Below are 12,432 nucleotides of genomic sequence, written 5' to 3'. Positions count from 1 at the left end.
AGTCCAACCTCTCTTGAATTCTGTTGGTCAATGGAATTCAAGTAAGGTTGGATTTGGATTATTTGTGGCAATGTAAGGACTCTAAGCTTGTAAGGAGACATTTAACTGCCCCCCCTGCCTGCTTGTCTCCTACATCAAACAGTTAAAGCAGCTCTAGGTTCTGACTCTCAGAAAAGCAACTACTATAATTTAACAAAACAAAATTAAGCTTGAATTACATTAGGATCAGATGTACACTAGTACTATGCTAGTGGAAAAATACCTGTCCACAGTTTAGATATTCCAAATTACAAAATACAGAAAACGCCTTAACAGTGATGAAACTTTAGTGCTCATCCTTTAGGGCAGAGGTCCCCAACCTTTTGGGCACCAGGGACCGGTTTCATAGAGAAAGGTTTTTCTGCGGACCAGAGAGTGTGGTTTTCTGTGGGGCTTTGCTTGTTTATGTGGACCGGTTGCTGGCATGCCACGGCCCTATACCGGTCCAGGGACTGGGTGTTGGGGACCTCTGCTTTAGGGATTGCCAACAATTATTGCCATAATTGCCCACAGGAATCTGATGAATACCTGATGGAAAGAATATGTTTCCAGCACACATCTTGACTTCAGAACTCAACCATCCTTACTTCCAAGGTTTTGAATCATCATATGCTCCTTGCAAAGTTTTACAAGGATCTTTTATGAGGATCATAAATAATTGCAGCTTTATCTCCACAGCTAAAAGCCCAATGAATTCTGTTCAAGCAATAACAACCTTCTGCAGAAAATGGCATCCATTAAGTAAATATGGGAAAGACTTTAATCACAGTGGATTGTGTTATTCTATTATACCTGCATTGATTTGTTAGTGAGATTTCCAGAGAGGAAGTTTTTTGTTTTTTTTACAGGAAAATAAATAACCGGTGGTTAAACAATCATTTTAGACATTTCTGTCTTCTTTTTTTAAGCTTTCTGGGAGGGAGACAAATATGAATTCTTGTAATTACCGTGCTTTTCTGTGCCATTACTGTTACAGGCAAAAACGACATTTTTGGAGAGATGGTCCATCTTTATGCAAAACCAGGAAAGTCAAATGCAGATGTGAGAGCACTAACCTACTGTGACTTGCATAAAATCCAGCGAGAAGACTTATTAGAGGTTTTGGATATGTATCCTGAATTTTCAGACCTGTTTCTCACCAATTTAGAACTCACTTTCAACTTGAGACATGAAAACGCAAAAGTATGTTAATTACAGAGTTTGGATATCCTCTCATTTCCCAATTAGAGTGAAGTTTTTCTTTTTATTCTGTTCAGTTGTGTCCGATCTCAGAGGCTGCCTGGACAAGTCACTGCAGTTTTCTTGGCAAGTGGTTTTCAGAAGTGGTTTGCCATTCCCTCCTTGATGAAATTAAGGCAAAAACAACATCTACAAATTGTCTAGAAAGAGAAAGAAAGAAAGAGAGAGAGAGAGAGAGAGAGAGAGAGAGAGAGAGAAAGGAAGAAAGAAAAAGAAAGAAAAAAGAAAAAGAAAGAAAGAAAGAAAGAAAGAAAGAAAGAAAGAAAGAAAGAAAGAAAGAAAGAAAGAAAGAAAGAAAGAAAGAAAGAAAGAAAGAAAGAAAGAAAATAGTTTGTGGCCATAATAAAAATTGATTAGCAAAAAACGTAGTAAAATTCTCTCCTTTTGCATTGTTTATTTATTTTCATGATAAGGGACTAGATCATGAAGAACATGCTGTTTGATCACAGATATATTGATCATAGATACGTACATAGGTTGATACATAGAAACATGTAGAAAAAAACAGTTATACAGCAGAGAAAAGAACAGCAATTCTATTACATGACATATTTAGAAACTAAGGACATTATAAATAAGATTATCCATGCCTCAGTTTTCGAAATAATGGATCCACAATCTGAAATTCAATCTCAGTAAAGACAATGACTCTCAGTCTCTCCCTCTATCTCTCTCCCTCCCTCTCTGTTTATCTATAATGTAATAGCTCTAGATTACTCCCTAAATTATCCTACTAGCCATATTTTTCTCATTACTTGTAGTCTCTGCTTCACCTTGCATACAGTACATTTCTCCTCCTCCGTCTCTTTCCTCCTTCTTCCTGTTTCCATCATCTCAATTTCGAGCCACAATACAAGCTAGATGTATCTCCAGTGCCTATACATACAGCACAGTACTGTAGATGTTTCAGCTGGTCAAATTTGAATTCTAATAAGTAGCAAAATGTTACTCTTGTTAAGCACTGTTTGGCTGTTTTTCCTTAGTCATCCACAATTTAAACAGCTTCTGCTCATATATAATGGTGTTGTGGTGTGTTTTTTTTGTTCCTTGCTCCTTACCATCTGCACTTGGGAGTCTAGAACTTGTTGGGTTGTACCTTTCCTGAATGAGGTTGTCCCTCATTTGAACATCCTGTCAGAGCCCTGTTTCCCAGTTTTTCCCCCCTGCTTCTTGAAAGCAGGGGGGGGGGAGAAAGGAAGACTAACAGTCAGATGTATTTTTAATGCCCATCGTTAGTCAATTAAGTGGGAATGCAAAAGAAAAGCTGCTTATGGTTCCCACTTCCATCTTGTGACCTGTTGCTGAGGTAAACCCCACTTTAGGCCCTGAATCCATTTCTTGGCACCACACATTTAAGCAGAATTCAGTGGAATTGGAATAGGAGAAAGGGTACTGTCTTTTCTCGAAAACTCCCGTCAATTGTCTTTGGAGGACCAGAAATTGTGAAGGGTAATTGAAGGAACTTGCTGTGTTTAGCTGTGCGAAAAGCCATTTGAGAGGAGGTATGACAGTACTCTTTTAATGTGATATCACCTAGAAGATCAAGACCTTTTTTATTTCATCATACAGGATGCAAAAAATATTTACCTTGCGTTACAAAAAAAAAGGAGATTCCAGAAGATAGATAGAAAATGGTACCTAGCAATAAAAGCAGTTGGATAATTGTACCAAATGTCCTAGAAATAGGTAATCTCCCTTTCATTAAATTCACTTAGGCAGATACTAGTCAGCCATGTATTGAGGATGCTACCTGTATACTATATGGGTGGTTCTTGAGGGTCCAAAAGGCCCGCTCTAATTCTACAAATCACAGAAAGATTCTAGGGAATAAAAAATGTGCTAACTTTTGTTTTAGTCTCCAAGCAAAGAGGAAGAATAGAAAATTTTTTAAGGTTCATGTCAATCCACAAAGGAAGTAGACTGAACTTACTATATGAATGCAAATGACGCAATGAATGATGGTCTCATTAAGTGAGAGTTAAATTATATATCTTTTAAAAACCCATTATTGAGGAGTACTTTAGACCTAGTGAAACCTGTAGAGTAACAGGGGAACATTAAAATTTTAATTAAAGTCAGACAAAAGAGTTAGGTTACACAGAATTTCCATAACAATTTTGTAAATCTCCAATGTGGGTTCTGTCCGTATCTTTAAACAAAATTTCCTAAAATTCTCAGCATTCCCTAGCTGGCTAGGGAATTTTAGAAGCTGAAGTCCATGCATCTGGTGGTGGGTGGGGAATTCTGGGAGTTCATCTTAAAAATCCACACAGCTTAAATGTCGTCAAGTTTGAAAAATGCTGATCTAGAGCAGGCATGTCAAAGTCATGATGTCACATGATGTCACACGACGTATCATGACTTTTTCCCCATTGCCGGCAATGGGGTGGGCGCAGTTTCAGTATGATGCATCCGGCCTGCGGGCCGGCAGTTTGACATGCCTGATCTAGAGGATATCCACAATAGGCAAAACTGCTGTAAATTGTAATCTGTATTTTAATGAGCAATGAGTTTATTAAATACATGGGGCCGACTTATTCTCCAAAGCACCTGAGGGTAGGACAAGAAGCAATGGGTGGAAGCTCATTAAAGAGAGATCCAATCTGGACTAAGGAGAAATTTCCTATCAAGGATTATAAATATTTTAAGATATACAAGAGACTCCATCGATGGGAGTTTTTAAGAAAAGATTTTTAAGAAGACCTCCAAGATTCCTTCCAGCCATACGATTCTATGATTTACCAAGAAAATGGCATTTGCAGAGCTAGTATAATGTAGTGCTTAGAAGCTGGGAGATGATGGGCTTAATCCTACCTTGCGCAAAAGGCAGCTGGTAACCTTGGGCCAACCATTCTCTCTCTGCCCTAGAAAGGAGGCAAGGGCAAACCATGCTAAACTTCTCTAAGAACTTTTGCCTTCATCTTTCCTGTATTGAGAAGACAGAGGCCTTTTGCTTTCTATCTCCTATTTTGTTTTGTTCTGTTTCTGTTTAGTGAAAAATGGCTATGTATATCTCAGAAATTCTTGACAAAGAGCAGAGATAATTAAATATTAGAAGAAATGGCAGTCACCAAAAGAAAAGCTGCTTTTTTAGCTATGAAAGTCACATCTCTGTCACTGGCTCAATGATAGAAGGAAGAATTAGAGAGAGATGAAAGGGCATACAATTTGTCTGCTTTATTCTTATATAGATCAACTTTTATTACTGTCGTGTAATTAAACATCAAGGGACGTGGTGGCTCAGTGGGTTAGGACGCTGAGCTTGTCGATCAGAAGGTCGGCAGTTTGGCGGGTCGAATCCCGAGTGCCACATAACAGAGTGAGCGCCTGTTACTCGTCCCAGCTTCTGCCAACCTAGCAGTTCGAAAGCACGTAAAAATGCAAGTAGAAAAATAGGGACCACTACGGTGGGAAGGTAAAAGCGTTCCGTGCGCCTCTGGTGTCTAATCATGCCGGCCACATGACCACGGAGACATCGTTGGACAAGCACTGGCTCTTCGGCTTTGAAATGGAGATAAGCACCGGCCCCTAGAGTCGGAAACGACTAGCACGCATGTGCAGGGGAACCTTTACCTTTACTTTTAATTAAACATCATAGCGAATTATAATTTACTACTACGTTACTGTCTGAAATAAAGAATCCATAAGGGGTTGTTTTCAGTTTTTTTCTTCACTCTATTTAAAAAAGAATAAACAACTTTAAATAGTTACTCAGAGAACAAGATGTAAAGGGGATGTTAATTAGTATTCCAGTGCTGATAATTAACATTCTTTTCAAAAAAAGAATCTTCAATATCATCTCCTCTTCAATATCACCCATACATCTAATATAAATTGTGAGACTTACTCAGAAAAGGAATTACTACTTTTGTTATTGTTGTTTGTATATAGACAAAATGCTGGGCATTGGAATATTCTATTCTGCCTAGGAGAAGTAGAAGAGAGACCATTTCATATCTCTCCATGGTTCAAAAGCTTTCTGTGTATAGAAGGAACCCTTCCATCTATGGACAGTAGAGTTCTGGATCCATCTCAAAGTAAACTAGTGAAGAGTTGTATAAATAAAGTCATATGTCTCTGATCTGCCATATATGGATGTCTTCCTTTTCAAGGCTGATCTCGGAGTAAGGCGACAGAACACAAATGATTCGGATGGAGACAATGGTAAACTACGAAGAAGGAAATTGTCTTTTGAAAGTGACATGGAGAAAGGTAAGGATGCCTTCATATACTAAATGATGTTTTTTTTAAAGAATAATCACATAAACCTATACTAAATTTGTCTAAGACTCAGAGATTATCATAGTGTGCTCAAACATCTTAGTGCACAGATAGAGCTAATATCTTTTTATCTGGCTAAAATGCCTATTTGACCTAAATTTCTTTTACCGCATTTCCATACACATTTACTTGGGAATAACCTCCATTGGATTCAGTGGTGATTATTGCTAAGTAGACATTATGTGCAATTTCAAAGTTAATGAAATTAAACAATTGGGGCTTTCACCTTATTGCACTATAATTCTAATGTAATGTATTTCTGAAAGGTTCATGCAGTATAAAACATGTTTTCCAAGTTGCCTGTATCCTATTCAAGAAGAAGTACTGTGTTTTCTTTCATCAAAGGGCGTCTCTAAAGCATGAAGCCAAAAGAAAAGAGGCAACAAAATCTGTCAAGAGAAAATGCCTTCATAAACTATTTAAACTGCTCTCCCCTCCTCCCCCATTGAGAAATTGTTGCCCAAGATTATATCCCTGGGTGACCTTCAGTAACTAAATAAATATTAAAACATGCTGAAGAAGAAAAAGTAACTTTCTGTCCTATATCCATTATGAATTTTTAATAGATTTTTTCCAGGATGCCACATAAATTACTGCTATGACTTCACTCCTCCAAGTGCTACACCCTGCTGATCTACTAAGAACAGTAGAAGTCAGCAAAAAATAACTCTTTGGTTTGACTCCAGACTTGCCCATCTGTAAAAGGAAAGACAGATTTCATTAGTAAAACAAACAAATAAATAATATGAAACAGTGAAGACTCTGTTGGAACAAGAATCCAGGACAAACTATATATCCACTATTTTAGGAAGCAATCCTTAACTTCCATTTCAGAGAACACATAAATGTCAAAATTGCTCTTGCTTTCTCTGCCTCCAGGAAGTTCAGTTTTGCTATTCTCATGTTGTTTTTTTGTTCTACTATGCCATGTCCAAATGGAAATATTTCACATCTAGATCAACTTTCAACATTTTAGATTAGGGGTCTTCAAACTTGGCCCTTTTATGACTTGTTGACTTCAAATCCCAGAATTCCTCAGCCAGCAAAGCTGTAGCTGAATGGGCAGGTGAGGGGGGAACTTGCCCCACTTGTTCCACGGCTGCTTTCGGCCGAGCCTCATTGCAGCGGCCTTGGGCGCAATATGAGAGGTGGCAAAGAGCCACGTCACACCGAAACCAGCCGTTTGCTGCCTTCTGCCCAATTCCGCGGCCATGAGGCTTGTTCCGCAGCCTCATGGCAGCGGCATTGGGTGTGATGCGCGAGGTGGCAAATGGCCACAGCCAGTGGCAAACAGCCACATCGTGCCGAAACTGGCTATTTGCCACCTTGCACATCGCGCCTAATGCCACTGCCATGAGGCCGCAGAACAAGCCGGGCAGAGGCAAGGAACTGGTATACTGGATCTCCCCTCCTCTACTCCGCCTGCTGCTGGAGGGCTGGCCCAGTATTCGCAGAGGGCTGCAGAGCCTCAGAGTGTGCCAGTCGAGGGCATGCGCTCACTGTGTGCAGGGGCTGATGGTGTCAGGCAGCAACCGCCCCGGTCTCTGCCTTGCCTGGCCTTACCCTGTGACAATGGCACCCCTTCCCTGCCCTCTGCCTTGCCTCGTCTCACCCCACAAGACAAGCCTCCTGCCCTCCATCACACCCGCCAGAGACGCCCTGGATCTCCTCCACAGGCGTCCCTCCCCACGAGCAAAATTGAGGTGGCCATGCCCACTCCAGCCATGCCCACCCAGTTTGCCATGACCACTGCAGCCACACCCACCCAGTGGGCACACCTACCCAGTGGGCCACGCCCACCCACCACGCGACAATAAACAAGTGGGGTTTGGGTTGCAGTTTGGGCATTCAGTCTCTAAATGGTTTGCCATCACTGGAATAGATCCTTGACCCAAGAGGCTTTTAAATCTTAAAATAAATAAATGACACAAAGGAGACCACAAAAAATGGAATTAACCAGGAAAGGGAAGATTTTATGACTATGACAGTGAACAACATTTAGGTTTAATCAGTTAAAGCAGATATATGCATTTTCCTTCTATTCCTGTGATACCCTTGTTATGACGTCATTTTATTTTATTTTTCTTTATGTATCAGAAGTTGAAGAGGTTAGTTCCTCTTTGAAACCTTAGCTTTTTTCTCACTGCAGTAGTTTCTATAGCAACTGTTTCTATATTGGCTTCATACAAAATATAGATAATGCATACTTCCCTTCATCCTTTACCCCTAGTAACTTGGCCACTTAATTTTCCAAGAATAAGGCAATTAATTCAGCGTTGCAGATTTGCTTCATAAGAAATGTTTGTTCAGCATTAAAAGAAGAGTATAAAAAAAATCTTAATTAAACTGTAGACATCTTTCACGAATATTATTTCTGATACTAGCAATAGTATAGTTTCTCATATTTCATGTACCCTTCGGCTTGTCCTTAATTAAATTAAGTTTTCATTAAAGGGATTTTAGAGCCTTGGTGGAGCACTGGGCTAACGCCTCCTTAAGTAACACCAGCTGTCTGCAATTAGTGCAGGTTCGCATCCCACCAGGCTCAAGGTTGACTCAGCCTTCCATCCTTCCGAGGTAGGTAAAATGAGGACCCAGATTGTTGGGGGCAATTAAGCTGACTTTGTAATAATGCCGCTTGGGGTGTGTGTGTGAAAGCCCTAATAAGCAGGCATATACATAGAATGAAGGCTACTGCTAAGCTTGTAAGCCGCCCTGAGTCTTCGGAGAAGGGTGGGATATAAATGTAATAAAAATAAAATAAAATAAAAAATAAATAAAATTTGTTTTGGGTATTTTATCCTGTAGAGCATCTCAGATAGCATCAGTTTGTTTTGCTTTTTTTTAAAAAAAAAAATAGCTTCCTATTTCTTGATATAAAACTTGAAGGACCGGGTTAGGGACTGATCTTCCTAAAGAATATTTTTAAGGTTACTAAAAGTCAGCACCAGCTTGACTGGTACATAATCAATCTGTTCCTTCATATATGGTTCTAGAGGAGTACTGATACTGAAGAATAGAAAGTAATAGAGAATTACAAGGAAATAGTGAATTATTGAAACGTCTATGATATTATTGCCTGTAATAATATCTTTTTCTGCTACTTTGGTACTTTAGTAATCCAAACTGGTGCTCTTCTTCAAAGAATGTTATTAATGGTTGCTTTTTATGATGTATTTTTTATACCATCCATAGTTGCATTGTGTAAGACGGACAGCTATATAAATATAATAGATAAATAAATAGGTAAAGGAATATATATATCTGTTGATGATCTCTAACATAGTCCATATTCAGTCTCCTTTGATTGGGATGAATCAGGACTTATAAGTATTAAGATAAACATGAGTCTGCCCTAAAATATTTTCTTCTAAACATATTGAAGATCTGGTGCTTAAACGTTGGGTAGATAAATAGACAACCAATGATACTATTCTAGGTTTACCAGTGACAGAACTGTAGATCAGGGATCTTCAAACTCTGCCCTTTTATGACTATTGGACTTCAACTCCCAGAATTCCTCAGCCAGCATGCCTGGCTGAGGAATTCTGGGAGTAGAAGTCCATGAGTCATAAAAGGGCTGAGTTTGAAGACGCCCTGCTGTAGATGGTCATCTACATACTTAAAGAGCAATGATAAAGTGGCAACATGCTGTTTAAACCTGCCAATAGGAAGCTAATTAAGGTAGGCAGTTGTGCATTTTGGAGCAGAGAATGCAATCATTTGCTATCGCATACCTGCTGGCCATGATTAAGGAGGAAAATGTAGGTCAGGTATTGTCTTGATCACAAGATGACTGTGATAATCCTTTTCCAGCAAGGCTGCCCATACTGTTAGGCAGAATGAGATTGATACCTCAAGTAGTAAAACTGGGGAATAATGAAAGGTTGGTAATAGTTATTTATTAAATGAATTAATAAATATGTTTTTAGCATCATGGATGGTAGAGGTCCGTGTAGCAATCAGAATTTGGAACAAGCTATCCTGGATCATCCAGTTGCAATTCTTGAAATTATTAGATGAAGATTTTCTACTGTATTAAACAAGCCTTGTAAGATCACAAATTTAAGCTATAATCATCCAGCTTGAGTTACCTGTTGTTTTCCTATGAAGACTGAAGGGGAAATGTGGTGTGGAGAGTTCTGTGTAATTTGCTTCATTCCTCAGATGCATACAGATTGACAACATTAGCTACTGATTGCTAAATATATTACAAAATAGACATCTTAGTAAATAAGAGAGAAATTGTTTATGTTTTGGGGATAAAAAAAACTGATTATAAATTGGAGAATTTTAAGGCTGACATCCTATACATATTTACAGAGTTGACTATGTGTATTTAGAAGTTATGTGTATTTAGAAGTTACCATATGTATATAGCATAAAGCTGATTCAGATCATGTTATTTTAGTTAGAGGAAGAATTTTACGATGGATTGGGAATATTATCCACATTTGCATTAAATTCTCCCTCTAGGTTCTATATACCATCATTCCTACATTCTCGCAAGTGTATTTAAAAAATAACAATCCCTTCATTTTCAACCACAGAGCTGTTTTGAAAATGCACATAATTGTATATGAGGAGGTGAACAAAGTTTCTGAGCCCCAGGAAGCCAAGAGGGGGGAAAAAAATCAGCCCAACACAATCTACATTAGTGCCCCAATTGCAATTTAGAGCCTGCATGGTTTTTTTGCCCTAATTAAAATGGGTAAGGTATTGTTATCAAGCTGATATGAATATTCAAAATAAACCATTCTCTTTTTTAAAAAAAGTCATATGTTTCTTTCCTAGGAATGTTTGGAAATGTTTTTTTTTTAAAAAAAATCACAACGTATTAAGTGCTGCGAAAAAAGAAGGTGAATCATGTATGCAAATAAAATTTGTTCTCATTTAATGTATTTATTTGTACTCACCATTTTTTTTTAAAAAAAAATCAGCCACGATGCTTGGACTAGAGATGAATCGCAGGATCTGCTTCAGAAAATAGATGTAAATCCTACAGGCATGTTCTATAAAAAGACACTGAAGTAACATTATCCTCTGAACAGAACAAGCTTGCTAAATGGTGTAATAATGTACAGTAGTCCCCATTTCCCCAAGGGCAAGAATAAATAGCATCTATCTAATAATTTCTCTTCTAACAGATTATGACAAAGAAGATGAGAATTCTGTGGACAGCAACAGGCATTGTCAGGCCATCGAGAAACATTATGTGGAAAAGAGAAGCAGGTCATCATCTTATGTGTCATCCACAGATGATGAGCAGAAACCTTTGTTTTCCAAGATAATAAGCTACCCAGCTGGACTAGGCAAGACTGCAGTGCTGGATTTTGAGGAAATAGTAAATGCCACAGAAAGAATCCAGACTGATCAACAAAGTCACTCCTGTAAAGGTAAACCCAGCAAAGTCTTTTGCCGAAGGTATTCAGATTTAAGATCTCCTGGGAAATGGTTAGAGCAGACAGACTTTTAACCTGGTGATCAAACCTCTCCTTGAGAATAGCCCTTGTGATTAAGTTTATCACATTTTAGTAGTTAATTTCTTCATGCCTTAGACCAGGCATGCCAAACTTGTGACGTCCTGTGACGTCGCGTGACATATCGTGACTTTTTCCCCATTGCCGGTAATGGGGTAGGTGCAGTTTCTGCATGATGCATCCGGTTCGCGGGCCGGGAGTTTGACATGCCTGCCTTAAACCGTTTCAGCAGATACGGTGTTCTCTTCAAAAGAGAATGGCAGAATGCTCATCTTTCAGCTGACCATATCTGGGCTACAAAACCTCAGAGAATAGTTCTGAGAACCCCCAACAGCAGGGGTGTCAAACTCAATTTCATTGAGGGCCGCATCAGCATTGCGGTTGCCCTCAGGGGGCCGGGTGGGTATGGCCAGGGTGGGCATGGCCTACTGGGTGGGCGTGGCTAGAGTGTGTATGGCCTACTGGGTGGGCGTGGCCAGCTCTACATCGTTCGCATCAAGGGTGCCTATGGGGGCCCGGGCAGGAGTGGGACAGATCTGAGGGTCTCTGGCAGGAGGAGGGTCTCTGGGCCAGGGCCAAGGCAGTGGGGGCCGTTCCCTCACTGTTTCCAGGATGGCTTCGCGGGCCGCATGAAACCACTTCGCGGGCCGCATCCAGCCCCCGGGCCTTGTGTTTGACATGTCTGCCCAACAGCAAAGGGTTGGGATTTTTAATCTTGTTGATATATACAAAAGATGAGCATCAGGGTGGCCTAGTGGTAAAGACACTAGCCTCCCAGTCAGAAAGTTGAGAGTTCAATCCTAGATAGTGGCAGATGTTTCTCTCCTAGGGGAAAAAATATCTGCTGTGAACTCTGCATAGGCATAAGGAAGGGCATCCAGCTAGTAAATGCTCAGCTTCATCCAGTTGCCCCAACTCTACCCCGAATTAAAAGATTACAGGGTCATAAAAAGGAGTTCTTTATATATATACTGCTCAAAAAATTAAAGGGAACACTAAAACAACACAATGTACTGTATTTAATAGTAGGATGTCTTATCTTGTGTTCCCTTTATTTTTTTGAGCAGTATACAAAGATTCAGAAATTGGCCAAAAAACTATAGAGCAGGCAAAAAAGAGAAGAAAACAATCCTGTCTTAACATATCTACCATGTAAAAAAAAGCTTATTTGAACCAAGACATATCAATATTTAATATTCAGTATTCAAAGCCAGTTTTTCTGTCAATGGAGTATAGCTGAACCACATGAGATAAGACAGACATGTCAAACACAAGGCCCGGGGGCCGGATGCGGCCCGCGAAGTGGTTTCATGCGGCCCACAAAGCCATCCTGGAAACATTGAGGGAACGTCCCCCACTGCCTTGGCCCTGGCCCAGAAACCCTCCTCCTGCC

At 39.7% G+C, this 12,432-nt stretch overlaps 1 protein-coding gene across 1 annotated transcript in view; it reads left to right on the top strand.

The window, feature by feature from the left end:
* Positions 1-12,432, top strand: part of KCNH7 (potassium voltage-gated channel subfamily H member 7) — a 321,521-nt gene that overhangs the window by 286,775 nt on the left and 22,314 nt on the right. Inside the window, exons 11-13 of the mRNA XM_081314535.1 lie at positions 1,016-1,221; positions 5,391-5,490; positions 10,707-10,955. Coding sequence (XP_081170661.1) covers positions 1,016-1,221; positions 5,391-5,490; positions 10,707-10,955 — 555 coding nt within the window. The remainder of the gene's footprint in view (positions 1-1,015; positions 1,222-5,390; positions 5,491-10,706; positions 10,956-12,432) is intronic.

This window comes from Vipera berus (genome assembly GCF_964194415.1).
Source record: "Vipera berus genome assembly, chromosome: 1".
Taxonomy (NCBI): Eukaryota; Metazoa; Chordata; class Lepidosauria; order Squamata; family Viperidae; genus Vipera; species Vipera berus.
This window is presented reverse-complemented; position numbering and strand designations above follow the sequence as displayed.